The sequence below is a fragment of the Protomyctophum parallelum genome (assembly GCF_964188405.1).
Source record: "Protomyctophum parallelum genome assembly, chromosome: 13".
NCBI lineage: Eukaryota > Metazoa > Chordata > Actinopteri > Myctophiformes > Myctophidae > Protomyctophum > Protomyctophum parallelum.
In genome coordinates, this window is record NC_139708.1 from 31,172,585 (window position 1) to 31,191,322 (window position 18,738).

Genomic DNA, 18,738 nt, shown 5'->3' on the forward strand with positions numbered 1-18,738 from the left:
ATGTTGAACATCTGTTCTTTGAGACAACCAGCGACACCGCCGTGCGGTGCCGTATAAATTATGCTTTTATCACCGGTCAATGGGTTTGTGCGTGCAAGCACAGAACTGGAACCCCTTTTGGTGTTTTAAGTATTATGTTATACATTAGCTATTGAAAAATAGCAGATCTAAGAGCTCGTTGCTATAGATCTGCTATTTTTACAAAAATCGTGAAAATGTGGCACAAATAATCTTTGAATATATATATACAAATCTTCGCTTCTGGGGGGGTCCCTTTTCAGATGGGGGTCGGCGGCCAAATATAGATAATTCTGGGGGTCCGTGACATGAAATAGTTTGAGCACCACTGACAGAAATTTGTCATGATTTAGAAAACATTTGTAGAATCCGTCTAAATGGGTTAATTGTTTTATTGACTGGCACATCTTTCCTTTGGTTGTTTGCTGTGTGCAGGGACTGGCATTCCTGGCTAAGACGTCGTGTGATGTGCGTGAGGTGGAGGTCGCCAGGGGGCTCATGCTCAGTAAGACCACCATAGAGCCTGTAGCCTTCAGAGTGCCACGGGTGAAGGTGAGCCAACACTGCCATCTAGTGGGCGAATGGTGAAGGACATATACTGCATTTATTTGAGTTTAATGCATTTTACACAGATTCTTGCTCCAAATGTCATTGCTGTCGGGTGGAATATGTCCAAAACTGTAACTTTTCAGGATTCATATTCAAGTAAGTAGCAGGATCTACAAGCACAAAACAATCCTGTGGACCTGCTACTTTAGATGCTTTTTGTGTGAATATGGAGATGCCGACATTGTTATTTGTGTTTAACATGTGTCCTCCCTCTGTGGGTTTACAGAAAGACTTCTTCCAGGATGATGTCTACCCGGACACAGCAGTGTGGTGGGAATCTGCCCTGACAGCTGCTGCCTGGCTCAACGGCTCCAACGGCCAGCAGCGCAAGATCAGTCTGAAGCCCAACAACATGACTCCAGGTCTGTCTGTCTGTCTGTCTGTCTGTACAAAAATGTGTTAACTCAATTCATAAATGTCACGTTCTTATTCAAATTTATTTCCTACTAAGTCTACAGCTATTTATATTTGTATTACTGATTACAGCATTAAAACTGTGCTTTATGGCCCGGGCGGCTGGCGTAGCTGTCTGGGCACCTTGGCTGGTAATCCAGTCTGGCAGTGTGCTGGAAGACCTGCGCAATAACACAGGATGTTATTGTGTGTGTGTGTGTGTGTGTGTGTGTGTGTGTGTGTGTGTGTGTGTGTGGTGTCAGTGAGTCAGGCCCCAAAGGAGGCCCCCGTAAGGAAGTATCTGCCCTCCTCCGTCTACCTGGAAGAGAAGACTGACGAACAGAAGAAAGAGGAGGTAGTACAACAACACAGTCCTGTGTGTTCACTTTGTTCTTAACATGAAGTAGAGGCCTGTTGTCACTTGTCTGTTAACACTGTGTGTGTGTGTGTGTGTGTGTGTGTGTGTGTGTGTGTGTGTGTGTGTGTGTGTGTGTGTGTGTGTGTGTGTGTGTGTGTGTGTGTGTGTGTGTGTGTGTGTGTGTGTGTGTGTGTGTGTGTGTGTGCGTGCTTGTGCGTGGCTCAGCTGCTGAGTGCCATGGTGGCTAAGCTGGGGAACATGGACGACCCACTGCCACAGGACTCCTACCAGGGGGTGGACGAGGATGAGTGGGTAAGAATATACTGTAGATCGTAAAAAACCTCCACCAGCACCAACAACTCTCTGTTCATGACATCCCATGACATGACATGACAGGGATGGGCAACTGTGACGATGGAGAGGGCCACTATATTTCCACACTCAGTCTAGAGGGCCACATTGCATATTAGCCTAATGTCGTAGCAAAAGATAGCTGATCTATAGTAGATCAGCAATTTTTTGCTATATTTGAATTGAAATCCTGAATAATTATTATTTATTTAATTGGAATCCTGAAAAGTATAATTTTTATTTAATTTCAAATGCATTTACTTATAGTTATGTTAACTCTATGAACTAAATACCAAATACATTGCACATAAAAAGACAAATACATTTCTAATACTAGTCATTAAGCTACTAATATAGTAATTACAGCGGGTCATGTTTGCATGTTTGGAATTGTAACAGCTGAAATCAATAGTATATCAGTATACTCCGATATTAACCTGCGGGCCGCATTAAGTGAAGGTGGGGGCCGCATATGGCCCCCCGGCCACCAGTTGCCCATGTATCTACTAATATGACCCGGGAGGTCATTTCACATGTTCCACTTAAATGCAATTATCTCATCTTTTTTGTGTGTGTGTGTGTGTGTGTGTGTATGAGTATGTGCGCACGCACGCACACACACACACACACACACACGTGCAGGACCAATAACAAACACATGCAACTGTTTGCACTGTCCGGATAATTAATCTCTATAGATTTGCCTTTGAATGAACTCTTACCATGCTCATCTGCATGTAAATACATATTTGTATTGGATGTTTTTTATTTTGGTAAGCAATATCTCGACACAATTCGTTCGTTCCCCAAGACGTTGCCATAAAATTGGAACGGCAAGGCATTCATGTGACATGCTAACTGATTTAGACATTCAAATTAGATTATAATTTAAATTTTATAGGGTTGATTCAAATGATATTAAGGATATTAACCCACTAAAAGCATCTGTGTCATTTCAGATATTTGCGTTGGCTATTCAAAAACAGCAGATGTACAAGCTCGCGTCGAGTCAACTTCGTGCCACACTGCGAGCTTCTACATCTGCTATTTTTTTAACATTATTTTAAATATCTTGAAAGTGTTAGAACCACCGATATTTAGAAGGCGTTCGTAGAATCGTCCTCGGGTCTTAACGGGTTAAGATCCAAGTGCATGCATACTTAAAACTGTACAACAACCTTTTGTGTATTTCAGGATGACTAGCGGCTTCTGTTGCGTTGGCCTCGGTCTAGTCAGGGTGCCAGCAGAGAGAGAGAGAGAGAGAGAAAGAGACCTGCTGGGGTCTTCCGTTGCCATTCCTGCGTGCCACCATGCCACTAAGACACATCCCATGTCAGCTAACGTCTGCGCCTGCCAACGTCATACCTCCCTTTGGTCTCATTTAAGTTATCGTATAATTATTGTCTGTCTGGGAAGTTAACGTGTAACTAGCAATCATGACGGTTCTCACGATTTTGTGCCGATGTCCATCAGTCACTCCTGTATTCCACACATGAATGCAATGTTACAAAATCTATTCTCTGCATTTTGAGCTTTATCCAAACAAACCTTGCCTGTGTTTCTGCATGATGCGTCCACACCATCCACTAATGTGGACCTTTGTTTTGTTTATATTGGCCAATCATATGAGCACGCATGCACGCACACACACACAGCTGAAAATGTGTGTTTAGGAATATGAGTTATGGCGAAAAAGCAACAACAACTGTAGAGTATGTACTGTACGTGCACTATGACGGTAAACCAATGTCTTCCGGTTCGGTCACCACCTCCTCTCTACCTATGCATAAATGGAGGTGCACACAAATGCACACACAGCTGTTTGAACGCCAACTGGACATCATGGATTTGGACAAAATGGAAATCATGTCGTCTCGGTCGGGTGGAAACGTCCAAAATCTGTCACTTTTCAGGATAAAAATTTTAAGAAATGGCAAAAGTATCAGATCTACAAGCTCAAAACGCGTCGCTTTGCGCATGGAGCTTGCAGATCTGCTACTTGTGTGACAGTGTAGTACAATCAACTAGGGTGTTAATTTGCAATAGAAATAAACTAAATAATTGAGATAAGAGGTTTCTGCCCGACAGCGATGATATCTACTGTATACCTCCAGCTGTCTAGCGACGCATCACTGACGCATGTTGAAGCTCAACAACACTTTACTACAGGGTCACCCACCACCATGATTCAAGTTTATCCTCAAAACTGGAATTTCTATTGATCACAAATAAGACCCCCCCCCTGTCCAGTTTTATAAAATGGCATTTTAACACTGTCTCATTATTACAGACAGTTTTGGGAGGATGTTTTGTTTTTGTTATTCATGAATAATTGTCTTACATTGTGTAAAATCAAATGGACATGTTTTTTTATGCAGGTTGTTCTGCACTGAATGCCAAAACCAAGTGTGGAGTTCTGGGTGTTTTAGTGGTTGAATGAGTGCTTTTAGGGTTCTGTGGTTTATATACTGTCTATATGATTACATGGAGGTCTGTGTCTATTCTTCTCTATGAATACTGCACAACTGTTCTTTATTATTCCTCATTCCCATTTTTCTTTTTGTGGGAGGGCATTCCTTGCTGATGAAAGCTAGTTTTTTATGTTTATCAATAGGAAGTGATTGTAGCGTTCCTTTGTTATAAATGACACAGTATTAATATTTTACAATGCAATCATTGTAACAACAGCCATCGTTGTAATTCTCAATCAGGGCTACAGCACAATGCAATGTTGTCATAATCCAGGCTTAGAAACGTCGTCGGGTCAGGAAACCTTGCATGTCAGAAAATGCGATGAAAACTTTCAGAAATAGTGAATAGTTTTGCTTGACACTTGTATGACGAATTAGTAAAGCATTCTGCCCAATCTCAACAGAATGGTGTTAGACTGGAACCCACGCATGGTAGTACACATTGTGTAGTACTTGAAGTGAACACACTGACTATAGGTGTTGTCGGTCTGTGTGTGTGTGTGATGTATTTGTGCCTGTGATTTCTACAATGTCAATGATACCTTGCCTTCCATGTGCAAAAAGAAAAAGACAAACATTCATTTTTTTATATATACTTTGAGCAACGCATTGTTATTCTCTGTCTTTAATAATGGTTTTGTGGGATTTTTTTTCATTGCTGTGTTGCAATAAAACACCTTTTGGAACTTGTACTTTTGTGTACTTTGACTGATGGGTTATTGGCTTTTAACCTGGCATTCTTATGTTGGGCATCATTATAGGCAAACAAAAAACATATAGGCTATAGGCCTATAAACATTCTGAAATTAAAAAAATAAATGTTCTAAAATAGTTTAAAAAAAAATACTGGTAAACTATCTATATGTTGACATCGTGTGTGGCTTTCTGAGAACTTGCAAGCCAGCTACCTTTTTTTTCTTTTTTTTTAGCATGTGCTTAGGCCTATGCGGTTACAGTTACATCAGAATGGTCAATAGATATTTTACTCATTTATATCACACAAAACCAAATTATGTCTGGCTTGCCCGTCTAATATAGCATACATTAACATTATACACACGCACCATAAAAACCAGTGGAAAGTGTATTTGGATGGCTGGTGCAAGGAGCTAAGTCACCACGCTAAATATAACTGAAGTTGTGCACATTGAAGTGACGCACATCAGCGTCGGAGAGTAACAGGCACTGTCAGATCAGTTACGCAACTTTTGGGAAATCGAATCCCTTGGAATCCACATGAAAGAAAGGCATTCTGAGAAGGAAGACATGTATCCCAAGCCGTGCATATCCATGGATATCCACGTTGCGTCTCTCACACACACACTCCACTCCACACACCTCACACACACACACACACACACACACAAACCCAAACAAACATGTTTAAATTACTCCTAAACATTTTGCCACACATCACACACTCGCCTATCCTCGGCAGCGTCTAGTGAGCTAATCTAGTGAGCTAATTTAAGACTTCCGGTGGACGATCTCTTCAAAATAAGAGTACCCTCTAGAGTATTGAAAAAAAGTTTAATTTGCACATTAAAACTACAAATTAAGCATTTAAATGATGCTATATGATGCTATAAGACACACATTATGTTTCTGTGTAAGAATAAGTAATTAAATCCTTATAATAATAATAATAAAGTTATCTAAATGGATAAATGCTATTCACTGGAGTGCATGGACTTTATAAAGTGGACACTGGACAAAAGACGGCTCCGCAAGGCAACTATCTGGACATACCCACGCGTTCGGGGAGATGTCCTATACCACACCCCACTCTCCGCTAAGCGGGAGAGGTGTAAAATTCACAGTAGCAGACCTTCTACTGGGGTCAAGGCTGACAAAAAGTACCGTTTCCGGACCCAGAATGGACACTGGACAAAAGACGGCTCCGCGAGGCAACTATCTGGACATACCCACGCGTTCGGGGAGATGTCCTGTACCACACCCCACTCTCCGCTAAGCGGGAGAGGTGTAAAATTCACAGCAGCAGACCTTCTACTGTGGTCAACGCTGAAAAAAGTACCGTTTCCGGACCCAGAATGGACACTGGACAAAGAGGCCTCCGCGAGGCAACTATCTGGACATACCCACACGTTCGGGGAGATGTCCTCTACCACACCACACTCTCCGCTAAGCGGGAGAGGTGTAAAATTCACAGCAGCAGACCTTCTACTGGGGTCAATGCTGACAAAAAGTACCGTTTCCGGACCCAGAATGGACACTGGACAAAGAGGCCTCCGCGAGGCAACTATCTGGACATACCCACACGTTCGGGGAGATGTCCTCTACCACACCACACTCTCCGCTAAGCGGGAGAGGTGTAAAATTCACAGCAGCAGACCTTCTACTGGGGTCAAGGCTGACAAAAAGTACCGTTTCCGGACCCAGAATGGACACTGGACAAAAGACGGCTCCGCGAGGCAACTATCTGGACATACCCACGCGTTCGGGGAGATGTCCTGTACCACACCCCACTCTCCGCTAAGCGGGAGAGGTGTAAAATTCACAGCAGCAGACCTTCTACTGGGGTCAATGCTGACAAAAAGTACCGTTTCCGGACCCAGAATGGACACTGGACAAAGAGGCCTCCGCGAGGCAACTATCTGGACATACCCACACGTTCGGGGAGATGTCCTCTACCACACCACACTCTCCGCTAAGCGGGAGAGGTGTAAAATTCACAGCAGCAGACCTTCTACTGGGGTCAAGGCTGACAAAAAGTACCGTTTCCGGACCCAGAATGGACACTGGACAAAAGACGGCTCCGCGAGGCAACTATCTGGACATACCCACGCGTTCGGGGAGATGTCCTGTACCACACCCCACTCTCCGCTAAGCGGGAGAGGTGTAAAATTCACAGCAGCAGACCTTCTACTGTGGTCAACGCTGAAAAAAGTACCGTTTCCGGACCCAGAATGGACACTGGACAAAGAGGCCTCCGCGAGGCAACTATCTGGACATACCCACGCGTTCGGGGAGATGTCCTCTACCACACCACACTCTCCGCTAAGCGGGAGAGGTGTAAAATTCACAGCAGCAGACCTTCTACTGGGGTCAATGCTGACAAAAAGTACCGTTTCCGGACCCAGAATGGACACTGGACAAAGAGGCCTCCGCGAGGCAACTATCTGGACATACCCACGTGTTCGGGGAGATGTCCTCTACCACACCCCACTCTCCGCTAAGCGAGAGAGGTGTAAAATTCACAGCAGCAGACCTTCTACTGGGGTCAACGCTCAAAAAAGTGCTGTGCCTTGGGGCATTGACATGAAATCACTTTCTCTACGCAAGCTAAGTCAGGTCAAGGAGTTACCTCTAGCTTTGGAATGGGTGTCACTTGTGTGCGTTGATTGCATCTGTCTGTGCATTTATGCATTTGTTTGTCCTGACGAAACTTGATTATTTCTCGACTGTTTATTTTCTCGTATGACACGACATAGAAACTACTTGTGACTACTGTCTTTGTGTGCTGTCGAGCGGATGTTCTTTGCATCAGCTCAAAGGTATAGCCTGCTGTGTCATTCGATTCATTTGTCCAGATATGCCATTTATGATCTTTAAGGATGTACAATGACGCATATGGTGGCCTGTCGAAAAATACACACATACTGGTCAAAGCATACTCATTTTGGTGGTACAGACAGGATAAATTGAACGTTTTTGGAATTTTTGTGCCAGCTCTTAACAGGAGAAGTAAGGTCTGTGGGCTGTTAATTACTTCATATGTTGATAAGCTCTTTTCCTGCTGACATGTTTCACATTGTTCAGATTGAGCAGGTAATATTTGTGCAATAGTGTCTAAGATGCCTTTTTGTGACACGTCAAGTGGCTGCACTATGAATTGTGACATGTTCTTTGTAGATGGTAAGGCCTTGTCACCACATTGAGTACAACTATACAGACTAAGACTTTTCAGGCAAAGCAGGTCATCTCCAAGGAAAGGAGACCGAAGTGTGTATTCTACAAATCTATTTAATATGGTGCATACTTCTGTCCTAGAACATTTCTGAGACACTAATGACATTTTTTGACACACACACTCCCTGGATGCCAACGATGAACCTCTGTCCCAAATTTTCCAGAACGGCCTGTATAGCACCACACATTTTTGTATGCCCTCCGAGACTATGGACTATAGCCTTTCGCTTTTCCGCGATTTAACCTTTTTTCAAATCGTGAACAATGATGAAGAATCGCGCACTATAGCATGCCACTTAATGACCTTGGGGTCATCAAGGTCATTGATATTGATCAATAACCTTGAGCAGTATAAATGACCTTCAATAAGACTAGTAAATGACCTTTACCAGTATAAATGACCTTGACAAGTACAAATGACCTTGACCAGTATAAATGACCGTGACCAGTATATGACTGACCAGTATAAATTACCTTCATGAGACTAGTAAATGACCTTGACCAGTATAAATGACCTTTAGAAGACTAGTAAATGATCTTCACCAGTATAAATGACCTTTAGAAGACTAGTAAATGATCTTCACCAGTATAAATGACCTTGACCAGTATGCGGTCCGTGACCATGGACTATAGCCTTTTGCTTTTCCTTGATTTTCACCTTTAAAAAATCCTCAACAATGATGAAGAATCGCACACTATAGCGTGCCGCTCAATGACCTGAGACCATGGACCAATGAATGAAATACAACACATTGAGCAGGGCACTGCAGGGAGTTGAACCCCGTTCCGGTAAACCAGAAGTCCGACACCAGTGCCTTAGTTTTTGTGTTGTTGTTCATTTAAAGGTCCAGGTGTGCATACGCATGTGCCCCTGTGTGTGTAGGTGCATGTGTGCATGTGTGTGCACGCTTCAATGACCACTGTTGGACCCAATGGCGATCAAGGACCTCAGGGAGCCACCCATAATTCACAACGGTCACAGCGAACTCTGTTGCATCACAACTGGTGGCCAACAGTCGTAACCAACACCGCCACGACCCACAGGAGAATACCATCGCACAGTGGTATCAGACCAACCACAATCAGCCAGCCCTCAAACCAAACCCTTCGACCTAGAAGAACTCAAAACTGCAATGGGAAAGTTGAAACCCGGAAAAGCAGCAGGGATTGATGACATACTGGCAGAAATTATACAGCACCTGGAACCTAACGCAAAGACCTGGCTCGTGGGGATGCTGAACACATGCATGGCACAGAAAACCATCCCTTCTGTCTGGAGAAAAGCCAAAGTGGTTGCAATCCCCAAACCTGGCAAAGACCCATCATCCTCAAAGAGCTACCGACCCATTTCCCTCCTCTGCATCACCTACAAGAGAGGCTGCTACTCCAACGCCTCATACCACTCATAGACTAAAGACCAAGCTGGTTTCCGTCCCGTCCTGTGCTGGACAGAGCTCAACCTCACCCAACACATTGAGGATGGGTTTGAGGGAAAACAAATAACTGGAGCAGCAACTGGAGGGCGAAGCAAGCACGCAGGCAGCTTGTGCCTGCCTGCGTGCCTGCCTGCCTTCCTCATGTGGAAGCTGCATAGTTGAGTTTGTGTGTGTGTTTCTTTTTCTGTCTTTCTTTCTTAGGACGAAGATCAAGGTAGACGCCGTTGGAAGGCTCAACACAAGCCGATGCCCCTAGAGATCCATCCCAAAGCTTCCCTCAGGGAGTCCAGCAAGCCAGCTAGCCAGCAAGCCCGCCCAGTCAGCCAACGCAGCCAGCCAGCTCCGCCAGTCAGCCAGTGTAGAAAGTCAGGCTGCCAAGCCAGCGCACATCAGCCCTTGCAGTCAACCATTGTAGCCATACCAGCCTTGCTCAGTCAGCTCAGCCAGGCCTCTCTCGAGGCCTGGCTCTCTGTCTGCCTGGCCCGGTCTGCCCCGCCCTGCCTTGCAGCAACAGAACCAGCCTTGCTGGCAAGCCAGCCAGCTCAGAATACGAGCTCAGCAAGCCAGCGCAGCTGGCAAGCACGCAGTTAGTCTAAACCAGTTTCAGACTGGCAGGCCAAGGCAGACAGACAGGAAGACCGAGGCGCCTAGGCAGGCAGACAGGCCAGGAAGGCAACAAAGTGCAGGCAGGGGGACTGTCCGGCCTAAGGCTGCGCTGCAAGGGTTGGAGCCTGGCCAGCTCCTGCTGGTCTAGACTGAGTGGCTGTGGCTGCACAGTAAGGCTGCGGTAACCTAGTCTGGGCTTGCTGCTGCACTGGCTTGCTCAGCTCGCATTCTGAGCTGGCTGGCTTTCCAGAAAGGCTGGTTCTGTTGCTGCAAGGCAGGGCAGGGCAGACCGGGCCAGGCAGACAGAGAGCCAGGCCTCAAGAGAGGCCTGGCTGAGCTGACTGAGCAAGGCTGGTATGGCTGCAATGGCTGACTGCAAGGGCTGATATGCTCTGGCTTGGCAGCCTGACTTTCTACACTGGCTGACTGGCGGAGCTGACTGGCTGCGTTGGCTGACTGGGCAGGCTTGCTGGCTAGCTGGCTTGCTGTGCTCCCTGAGGGAAGCTTTGGGATGGATCTCTAGGGGCATCGGCTAGTGTTGAGCCTTCCTATGGCGTCTACCTTGATCTCCGTCCTAAGAAAGAAAGACAGAAAAAGAAAGACACACAAACCCAACTATGCAGCTTCCACCTGAGGAACCGAGACGCGAGAAAAGAACTGAGCGTCACTTGGGATGGTCACAAACTCTCCAACCATACCCACCCCATGTATCTTGGAGTTACACTGGACAGGACACTCTTCTTCAAAAAAACACCTGGAGAACACAAAAGCCACGGTCAACACCCACAATAACATCCTGTGAAAACTAGTGAACTCCCAAGTGGGGCGCAGACCCACAAACAATCCGTGCAACTGCCATGGCCCTGTCTTTCTCTACAGCAGAGTATTCCTGCTCAAGCTGGAGCCGATCACGTCACACCAAATTGGTCGACACAGCCCTAAATGACACCTGTCGCATCATCACGGGATGGGTCAAGAAAACACCTGTCCCGTCCGTGCCTTTATGCGCTAGCCGGCACCTCCCCCCGCACATCAGACGACTGTGTAACGCTCAAGATGAATGGAAAACACAGGAGATAGACAGTGAAGTCTGGAATGAAATGATAGAGAACACCTCACACACACAGTTTCCTTTCGTGGCTGTTTACATTCGAGGGTCGCCGGTCCTCTCAAACGGAACAGTTTAACGTCATGCCCAGGACGAAAAGATATAGAGAACACCATAATGACAAATGACAAATAACAGCAGGAAGGCATGGGCCACAATCCACCGTCTTGGCAAAGACCACACCACCCATAATTCACAACGGTCACAGCAAATTCTGTTGCATCACAACTAGTGTAGGTATTGGATGGAGCCCGCACACCACAGGTATAAGAAAGACGTGATGCAGAGGAGGGAAATGGGTCGGTAGCTCTTCGGGGATAATGGGTCTTTGCCAGGTTTAGGGATTGCAACCACTTTGGCCTTTTTCCAGACAGAAGGGGTGGTTTTCTGTGCTGTGCATGTGTTCAGCATCCCCACAAGCCAGGGCCTTGAGTTAGGTCCCAGGTGCTGTATCATTTCTGCCAGTAGGTCATCAATCCCTGCTGCTTTTCCGGGTTTCAACTTTCCCATTGCAGTTTCAAGTTCTTCTAGGTCGAAGGGTTTGGTTTGAGTGATGGCTGATTATGGTTGGTCTGATACCACTGTGCGATGGTATTCTATGTGGGTCGGTGGCGGTGTTGGTTACAACTGTTGGCCACCAGTTGTGACCAAGACCGCCACCAACCCACAGGAGAATACCATCGCACAGTGGTATCAGACCAACCACAATCAGCCAGCCTTCAAACCAAACCCTTCGACCTAGAAGAACGTGAAACTGCAATGGGAAAGTTGAAACCCGGAAAAGCAGCAGGGATTGATGACCTACTAGCAGAAATGATACAGCACCTGGGACCTAACGGAAAGACCTGGCTTGTGGGGATGCTGAACACATGCATAGCACAGAAAACCATCCCTTCTGTCTGGAAAAAGGCCAAAGTGGTTGCAATCCCTAAACCTGGCAAAGACCCATTATCCCCAAAGAGCTACCGACCCATTTCCCTCCTCTGCATCACCTAAAAGCCTATCCCGTCACACCAAATTGGTCGACACAGCCCTAAATGACACCTGTGGCATCATCATAGGATGCATCAAGACAACACCTGACCCTGTCCCAACACCTGTTTACATTCGAGGGTCGCCGGTCCTCTCGAACGGAACAGTTTAACGTCATGCCCAGGACGAAAAGATATAGAGAACACCAACATGACAAATAACAGCAGGAAGGCATGGGCCACAATCCACCGTCTTGGCAAAGACCACACCACCCATAATTCACAACGGTCACAGCAAACTCTATTGCATCACAACTGGTGTAGTTATTGGATGGAGCCCGCACACCACCAAAAAAAAGAAAAACAACATACTATAGTATGCCCTCCGTGACCATGGACTTTAGCCTTTCGCTTTTCTGCAATTTAACCTTTTTCAAATCCTCAACGATGAAGAATCGCGCACTATAGCGTGCCACTTAATGACCTTGACCAATATCAATGACCTTGAGCAGTATAAATTACCTTCAATAAGACTAGTAAATGACCTTGACCAGTATAAATGACCTTGACAAGTACAAATGACCTTGACCAGTATAAATGACCTTCACCAGTAGAAATGACCGTGACCAGTATATGACTGTGACCAGTATAAATTACCTTCATGAGACTAGTAATTGACCTTGACCAGTATAAATGACCTTTAGAAGACTAGTAAATGATCTTCACCAGTATAAATGACCTTTAGAAGACTAGTAAATGATCTTCACCAGTATAAATGACCTTGACCAGTATGCGGTCCGTGACCATGGACTATAGCCTTTTGCTTTTCCTTGATTTTCACCTTTAAAAAATCCTCAACAATGATGAAGAATCGCACACTATAGCGCGCCGCTCAATGACCTGAGACCATGGACCAATGAATGAAATACAACACATTGAGCAGGGCACTGCAGGGAGTTGAACCCCGTTCCGGTAAACCAGAAGTCCGACACCAGTGCCTTAGTTTTTGTGTTGTTGTTCATTTAAAGGTCCAGGTGTGCATACGCATGTGCCCCTGTGTGTGTAGGTGCATGTGTGCATGTGTGTGCACGCTTCAATGACCACTGTTGGACCCAATGGCGATCAAGGACCTCAGGGAGCCACCCATAATTCACAACGGTCACAGCGAACTCTGTTGCATCACAACTGGTGGCCAACAGTCGTAACCAACACCGCCACGACCCACAGGAGAATACCATCGCACAGTGGTATCAGACCAACCACAATCAGCCAGCCCTCAAACCAAACCCTTCGACCTAGAAGAACTCAAAACTGCAATGGGAAAGTTGAAACCCGGAAAAGCAGCAGGGATTGATGACATACTGGCAGAAATTATACAGCACCTGGAACCTAACGCAAAGACCTGGCTCGTGGGGATGCTGAACACATGCATGGCACAGAAAACCATCCCTTCTGTCTGGAGAAAAGCCAAAGTGGTTGCAATCCCCAAACCTGGCAAAGACCCATCATCCTCAAAGAGCTACCGACCCATTTCCCTCCTCTGCATCACCTACAAGAGAGGCTGCTACGCCAACGCCTCATACCACTCATAGACACCAAGCTGACTAAAGACCAAGCTGGTTTCCGTCCCGTCCTGTGCTGGACAGAGCTCAACCTCACCCAACACATTGAGGATGGGTTTGAGGGAAAACAAATAACTGGAGCAGCAACTGGAGGGCGAAGCAAGCACGCAGGCAGCTTGTGCCTGCCTGCGTGCCTGCCTGCCTTCCTCATGTGGAAGCTGCATAGTTGAGTTTGTGTGTGTGTTTCTTTTTCTGTCTTTCTTTCTTAGGACGAAGATCAAGGTAGACGCCGTTGGAAGGCTCAACACAAGCCGATGCCCCTAGAGATCCATCCCAAAGCTTCCCTCAGGGAGTCCAGCAAGCCAGCTAGCCAGCAAGCCCGCCCAGTCAGCCAACGCAGCCAGCCAGCTCCGCCAGTCAGCCAGTGTAGAAAGTCAGGCTGCCAAGCCAGCGCACATCAGCCCTTGCAGTCAACCATTGTAGCCATACCAGCCTTGCTCAGTCAGCTCAGCCAGGCCTCTCTCGAGGCCTGGCTCTCTGTCTGCCTGGCCCGGTCTGCCCCGCCCTGCCTTGCAGCAACAGAACCAGCCTTGCTGGCAAGCCAGCCAGCTCAGAATACGAGCTCAGCAAGCCAGCGCAGCTGGCAAGCACGCAGTTAGTCTAAACCAGTTTCAGACTGGCAGGCCAAGGCAGACAGACAGGAAGACCGAGGCGCCTAGGCAGGCAGACAGGCCAGGAAGGCAACAAAGTGCAGGCAGGGGGACTGTCCGGCCTAAGGCTGCGCTGCAAGGGTTGGAGCCTGGCCAGCTCCTGCTGGTCTAGACTGAGTGGCTGTGGCTGCACAGTAAGGCTGCGGTAACCTAGTCTGGGCTTTCTGCTGCACTGGCTTGCTCAGCTCGCATTCTGAGCTGGCTGGCTTTCCAGAAAGGCTGGTTCTGTTGCTGCAAGGCAGGGCAGGGCAGACCGGGCCAGGCAGACAGAGAGCCAGGCCTCAAGAGAGGCCTGGCTGAGCTGACTGAGCAAGGCTGGTATGGCTGCAATGGCTGACTGCAAGGGCTGATATGCTCTGGCTTGGCAGCCTGACTTTCTACACTGGCTGACTGGCGGAGCTGACTGGCTGCGTTGGCTGACTGGGCAGGCTTGCTGGCTAGCTGGCTTGCTGTGCTCCCTGAGGGAAGCTTTGGGATGGATCTCTAGGGGCATCGGCTAGTGTTGAGCCTTCCTATGGCGTCTACCTTGATCTCCGTCCTAAGAAAGAAAGACAGAAAAAGAAAGACACACAAACCCAACTATGCAGCTTCCACCTGAGGAACCGAGACGCGAGAAAAGAACTGAGCGTCACTTGGGATGGTCACAAACTCTCCAACCATACCCACCCCATGTATCTTGGAGTTACACTGGACAGGACACTCTTCTTCAAAAAAACACCTGGAGAACACAAAAGCCACGGTCAACACCCACAATAACATCCTGTGAAAACTAGTGAACTCCCAAGTGGGGCGCAGACCCACAAACAATCCGTGCAACTGCCATGGCCCTGTCTTTCTCTACAGCAGAGTATGCCTGCTCAAGCTGGAGCCGATCACGTCACACCAAATTGGTCGACACAGCCCTAAATGACACCTGTCATCACGGGATGGGTCAAGACAACACCTGTCCCGTCCGTGCCTTTATGCGCTAGCCGGCACCTCCCCCCGCACATCAGACGACTGTGTAACGCTCAAGATGAATGGAAAACACAGGAGATAGACAGTGAAGTCTGGAATGAAATGATAGAGAACACCTCACACACACAGTTTCCTTTCGTGGCCGTTTACATTCGAGGGTCGCCGGTCCTCTCGAACGGAACAGTTTAACGTCATGCCCAGGACGAAAAGATATAGAGAACACCATAATGACAAATAACAGCAGGAAGGCATGGGCCACAATCCACCGTCTTGGCAAAGACCACACCACCCATAATTCACAACGGTCACAGCAAACTCTGTTGCATCACAACTGGTGTAGGTATTGGATGGAGCCCGCACACCACAGGTATAAGAAAGACGTGATGCAGAGGAGGGAAATGGGTCGGTAGCTCTTCGGGGATAATGGGTCTTTGCCAGGTTTAGGGATTGCAACTACTCCAGCCTTTTTCCAAACAGAAGGGATGGTTTTCTGTGCTATGCATGTGTTCAGCATCCCCACAAGCCAGGTCCTTGCGATAGGTCCCAGGTGCTGTATCATTTCTGCAAGTATGCCATCAATCCCTGCTGCTTTTCCGGGTTTCAACTTTCCCATTGCAGTTTCACGTTCTTCTAAGTCGAAGGGTTTGGTTTGAGGGCTGGCTGATTGTGGTTGGTCTGATACCACTGTGCGATGGTATTCTATGTGGGTCGGTGGCGGTGTTGGTTACAACTGTTGGCCACCAGTTGTGACCAAGACCGCCACCGACCCACAGGAGAATACCATCGCACAGTGGTATCAGACCAACCACAATCAGCCAGCCCTCAAACCAAACCCTTCGACCTAGAAGAACTTGAAACTGCAATGGGAAAGTTGAAACCCGGAAAAGCAGCAGGGATTGATGACCTACTGGCAGAAATGTTACAGCACCTGGGACCCAACGCAAAGACCTGGCTTGTGGGGATGCTGAACACATGCATAGCACAGAAAACCATCCCTTCTGTCTGGGAAAAGGCCAAAGTGGTTGCAATCCCTAAACCTGGCAAAGACCCATTATCCACAAAGAGCTACCGACCCATTTCCCTCTGCATCACCTACAAGGCTATATGAGAAGCTGCTACTCCAACGCCTTGTTGCCACTCATAGATACCAAGCTGACTAAAGACCAAGCTGGTTTCCGTCCCAGCCGCTCCTGTGCTGGACAGAGCTCAACCTCACCCAACACATTGAGGATGGGTTTGAGGGGAAACAAATAACTGGAGCAGCATTCAGAGATCTCTCTGCTGCCTACGACACTGTCCAACACCGCACAATGGTCAGGAAAAGCCTCCTCAACAACAGGCGCTTCTATGTCCAGTTAAATGACCAGAGGAGTAAATGGAAAGCCCAAAATTACGGTCTCCAACAAGGTAGCGTGCTCGCCCCCCTCCTTTTCAATATCTACAAAAAAGACCAGCCACTACCCAATGCCTAATGCCAGCGTTTCATCTACGCCGACAACCTCTGCATTACGACCCAACAAGCAGACTTCCAGAAGATTGAGTCTGTCCTTGAAAGTGCCCTCCAAGAAATGTCAAGCTACTACAATACAACCACCTGAAACCCAACCTATAGAGAACACCTCACACACACATAATTTCCTTTCGTGGCCGTTTACATTCGAGGGTCGCTGGTCCTCTCGAACGGAACAGTTTAACGTCATGCCCAGGACGAAAAGATATAGAGAACACCAACATGTCAAATAACAGCAGGAAGGCATGGGCCACAATCCACCGTCTTGGCAAAAACCACACCACCCATAATTCACAACGGTCACAGCAAACTCTGTTGCATCACAACTGGTGTAGGTATTGGATGGAGCCCGCACACCACAGGTATAAGAAAGACGTTCTTTGTTGAAATACTGACAGCGTTTCGATCCATTTGATCTTCATCAGGTCATGTGTACACAAAACATACACTTTTATACTAAGGGAGTGCCCCCATTAAACAATCAAAATACCACATTTTGGTGCCCCTCCCATCACTGCAGGTGTGACACGTCAACCCTGAGTGAGTAGGTGGGGACCCAGACATATTGATGTAAATATAGTCTGTTCAGAAATTGTAGTGCCTCTCATAGAGCTTGTAGGTGATGCAGAGGAGGGAAATGGGTCGGTAGCTCTTCGGGGATAATGGGTCTTTGCCAGGTTTAGGGATTGCAACTACTCCAGCCTTTTTCCAAACAGAAGGGATGGTTTTCTGTGCTATGCATGTGTTCAGCATCCCCACAAGCCAGGTCCTTGCGATAGGTCCCAGGTGCTGTATCATTTCTGCCAGTATGCCATCAATCCCTGCTGCTTTTCCGGGTTTCAACTTTCCCATTGCAGTTTCACGTTCTTCTAAGTCGAAGGGTTTGGTTTGAGGGCTGGCTGATTGTGGTTGGTCTGATACCACTGTGCGATGGTATTCTATGTGGGTCGGTGGCGGTGTTGGTTACAACTGTTGGCCACCAGTTGTGACCAAGACCGCCACCGACCCACAGGAGAATACCATCGCACAGTGGTATCAGACCAACCACAATCAGCCAGCCCTCAAACCAAACCCTTCGACCTAGAAGAACTTGAAACTGCAATGGGAAAGTTGAAACCCGGAAAAGCAGCAGGGATTGATGACCTACTGGCAGAAATGTTACAGCACCTGGGACCCAACGCAAAGACCTGGCTTGTGGGGATGCTGAACACATGCATAGCACAGAAAACCATCCCTTCTGTCTGGGAAAAGGCCAAAGTGGTTGCAATCCCTAAACCTGGCAAAGACCCATTATCCACAAAGAGCTACCGACCCATTTCCCTCTGCATCACCTACAAGGCTATATGAGAAGCTGCTACTCCAACGCCTTGTTGCCACTCATAGATACCAAGCTGACTAAAGACCAAGCTGGTTTCCGTCCCAGCCGCTCCTGTGCTGGACAGAGCTCAACCTCACCCAACACATTGAGGATGGGTTTGAGGGGAAACAAATAACTGGAGCAGCATTCAGAGATCTCTCTGCTGCCTACGACACTGTCCAACACCGCACAATGGTCAGGAAAAGCCTCCTCAACAACAGGCGCTTCTATGTCCAGTTAAATGACCAGAGGAGTAAATGGAAAGCCCAAAAGAACGGCCTCCAACAAGGTAGCGTGCTCGCCCCCCTCCTTTTCAATATCTACACCAACGACCAGCCACTACCCAATGCCTAATGCCAGCGTTTCATCTACGCCGACAACCTCTGCATTA

At 47.4% G+C, this 18,738-nt stretch overlaps 1 protein-coding gene across 1 annotated transcript in view; it reads left to right on the plus strand.

The window, feature by feature from the left end:
• The window catches only part of coro7 (coronin 7), a 171,116-nt gene extending 166,224 nt beyond the window's left edge, over positions 1–4,892 (plus strand). Inside the window, exons 24-28 of the mRNA XM_083780156.1 lie at positions 454–570; positions 854–989; positions 1,284–1,375; positions 1,604–1,690; positions 2,924–4,892. Of these exons, the coding sequence (XP_083636282.1) occupies positions 454–570; positions 854–989; positions 1,284–1,375; positions 1,604–1,690; positions 2,924–2,932 (441 nt within the window). The 3' untranslated portion in view covers positions 2,933–4,892. The remainder of the gene's footprint in view (positions 1–453; positions 571–853; positions 990–1,283; positions 1,376–1,603; positions 1,691–2,923) is intronic.
• The last annotated feature ends 13,846 nt before the right edge of the window (positions 4,893–18,738 follow it).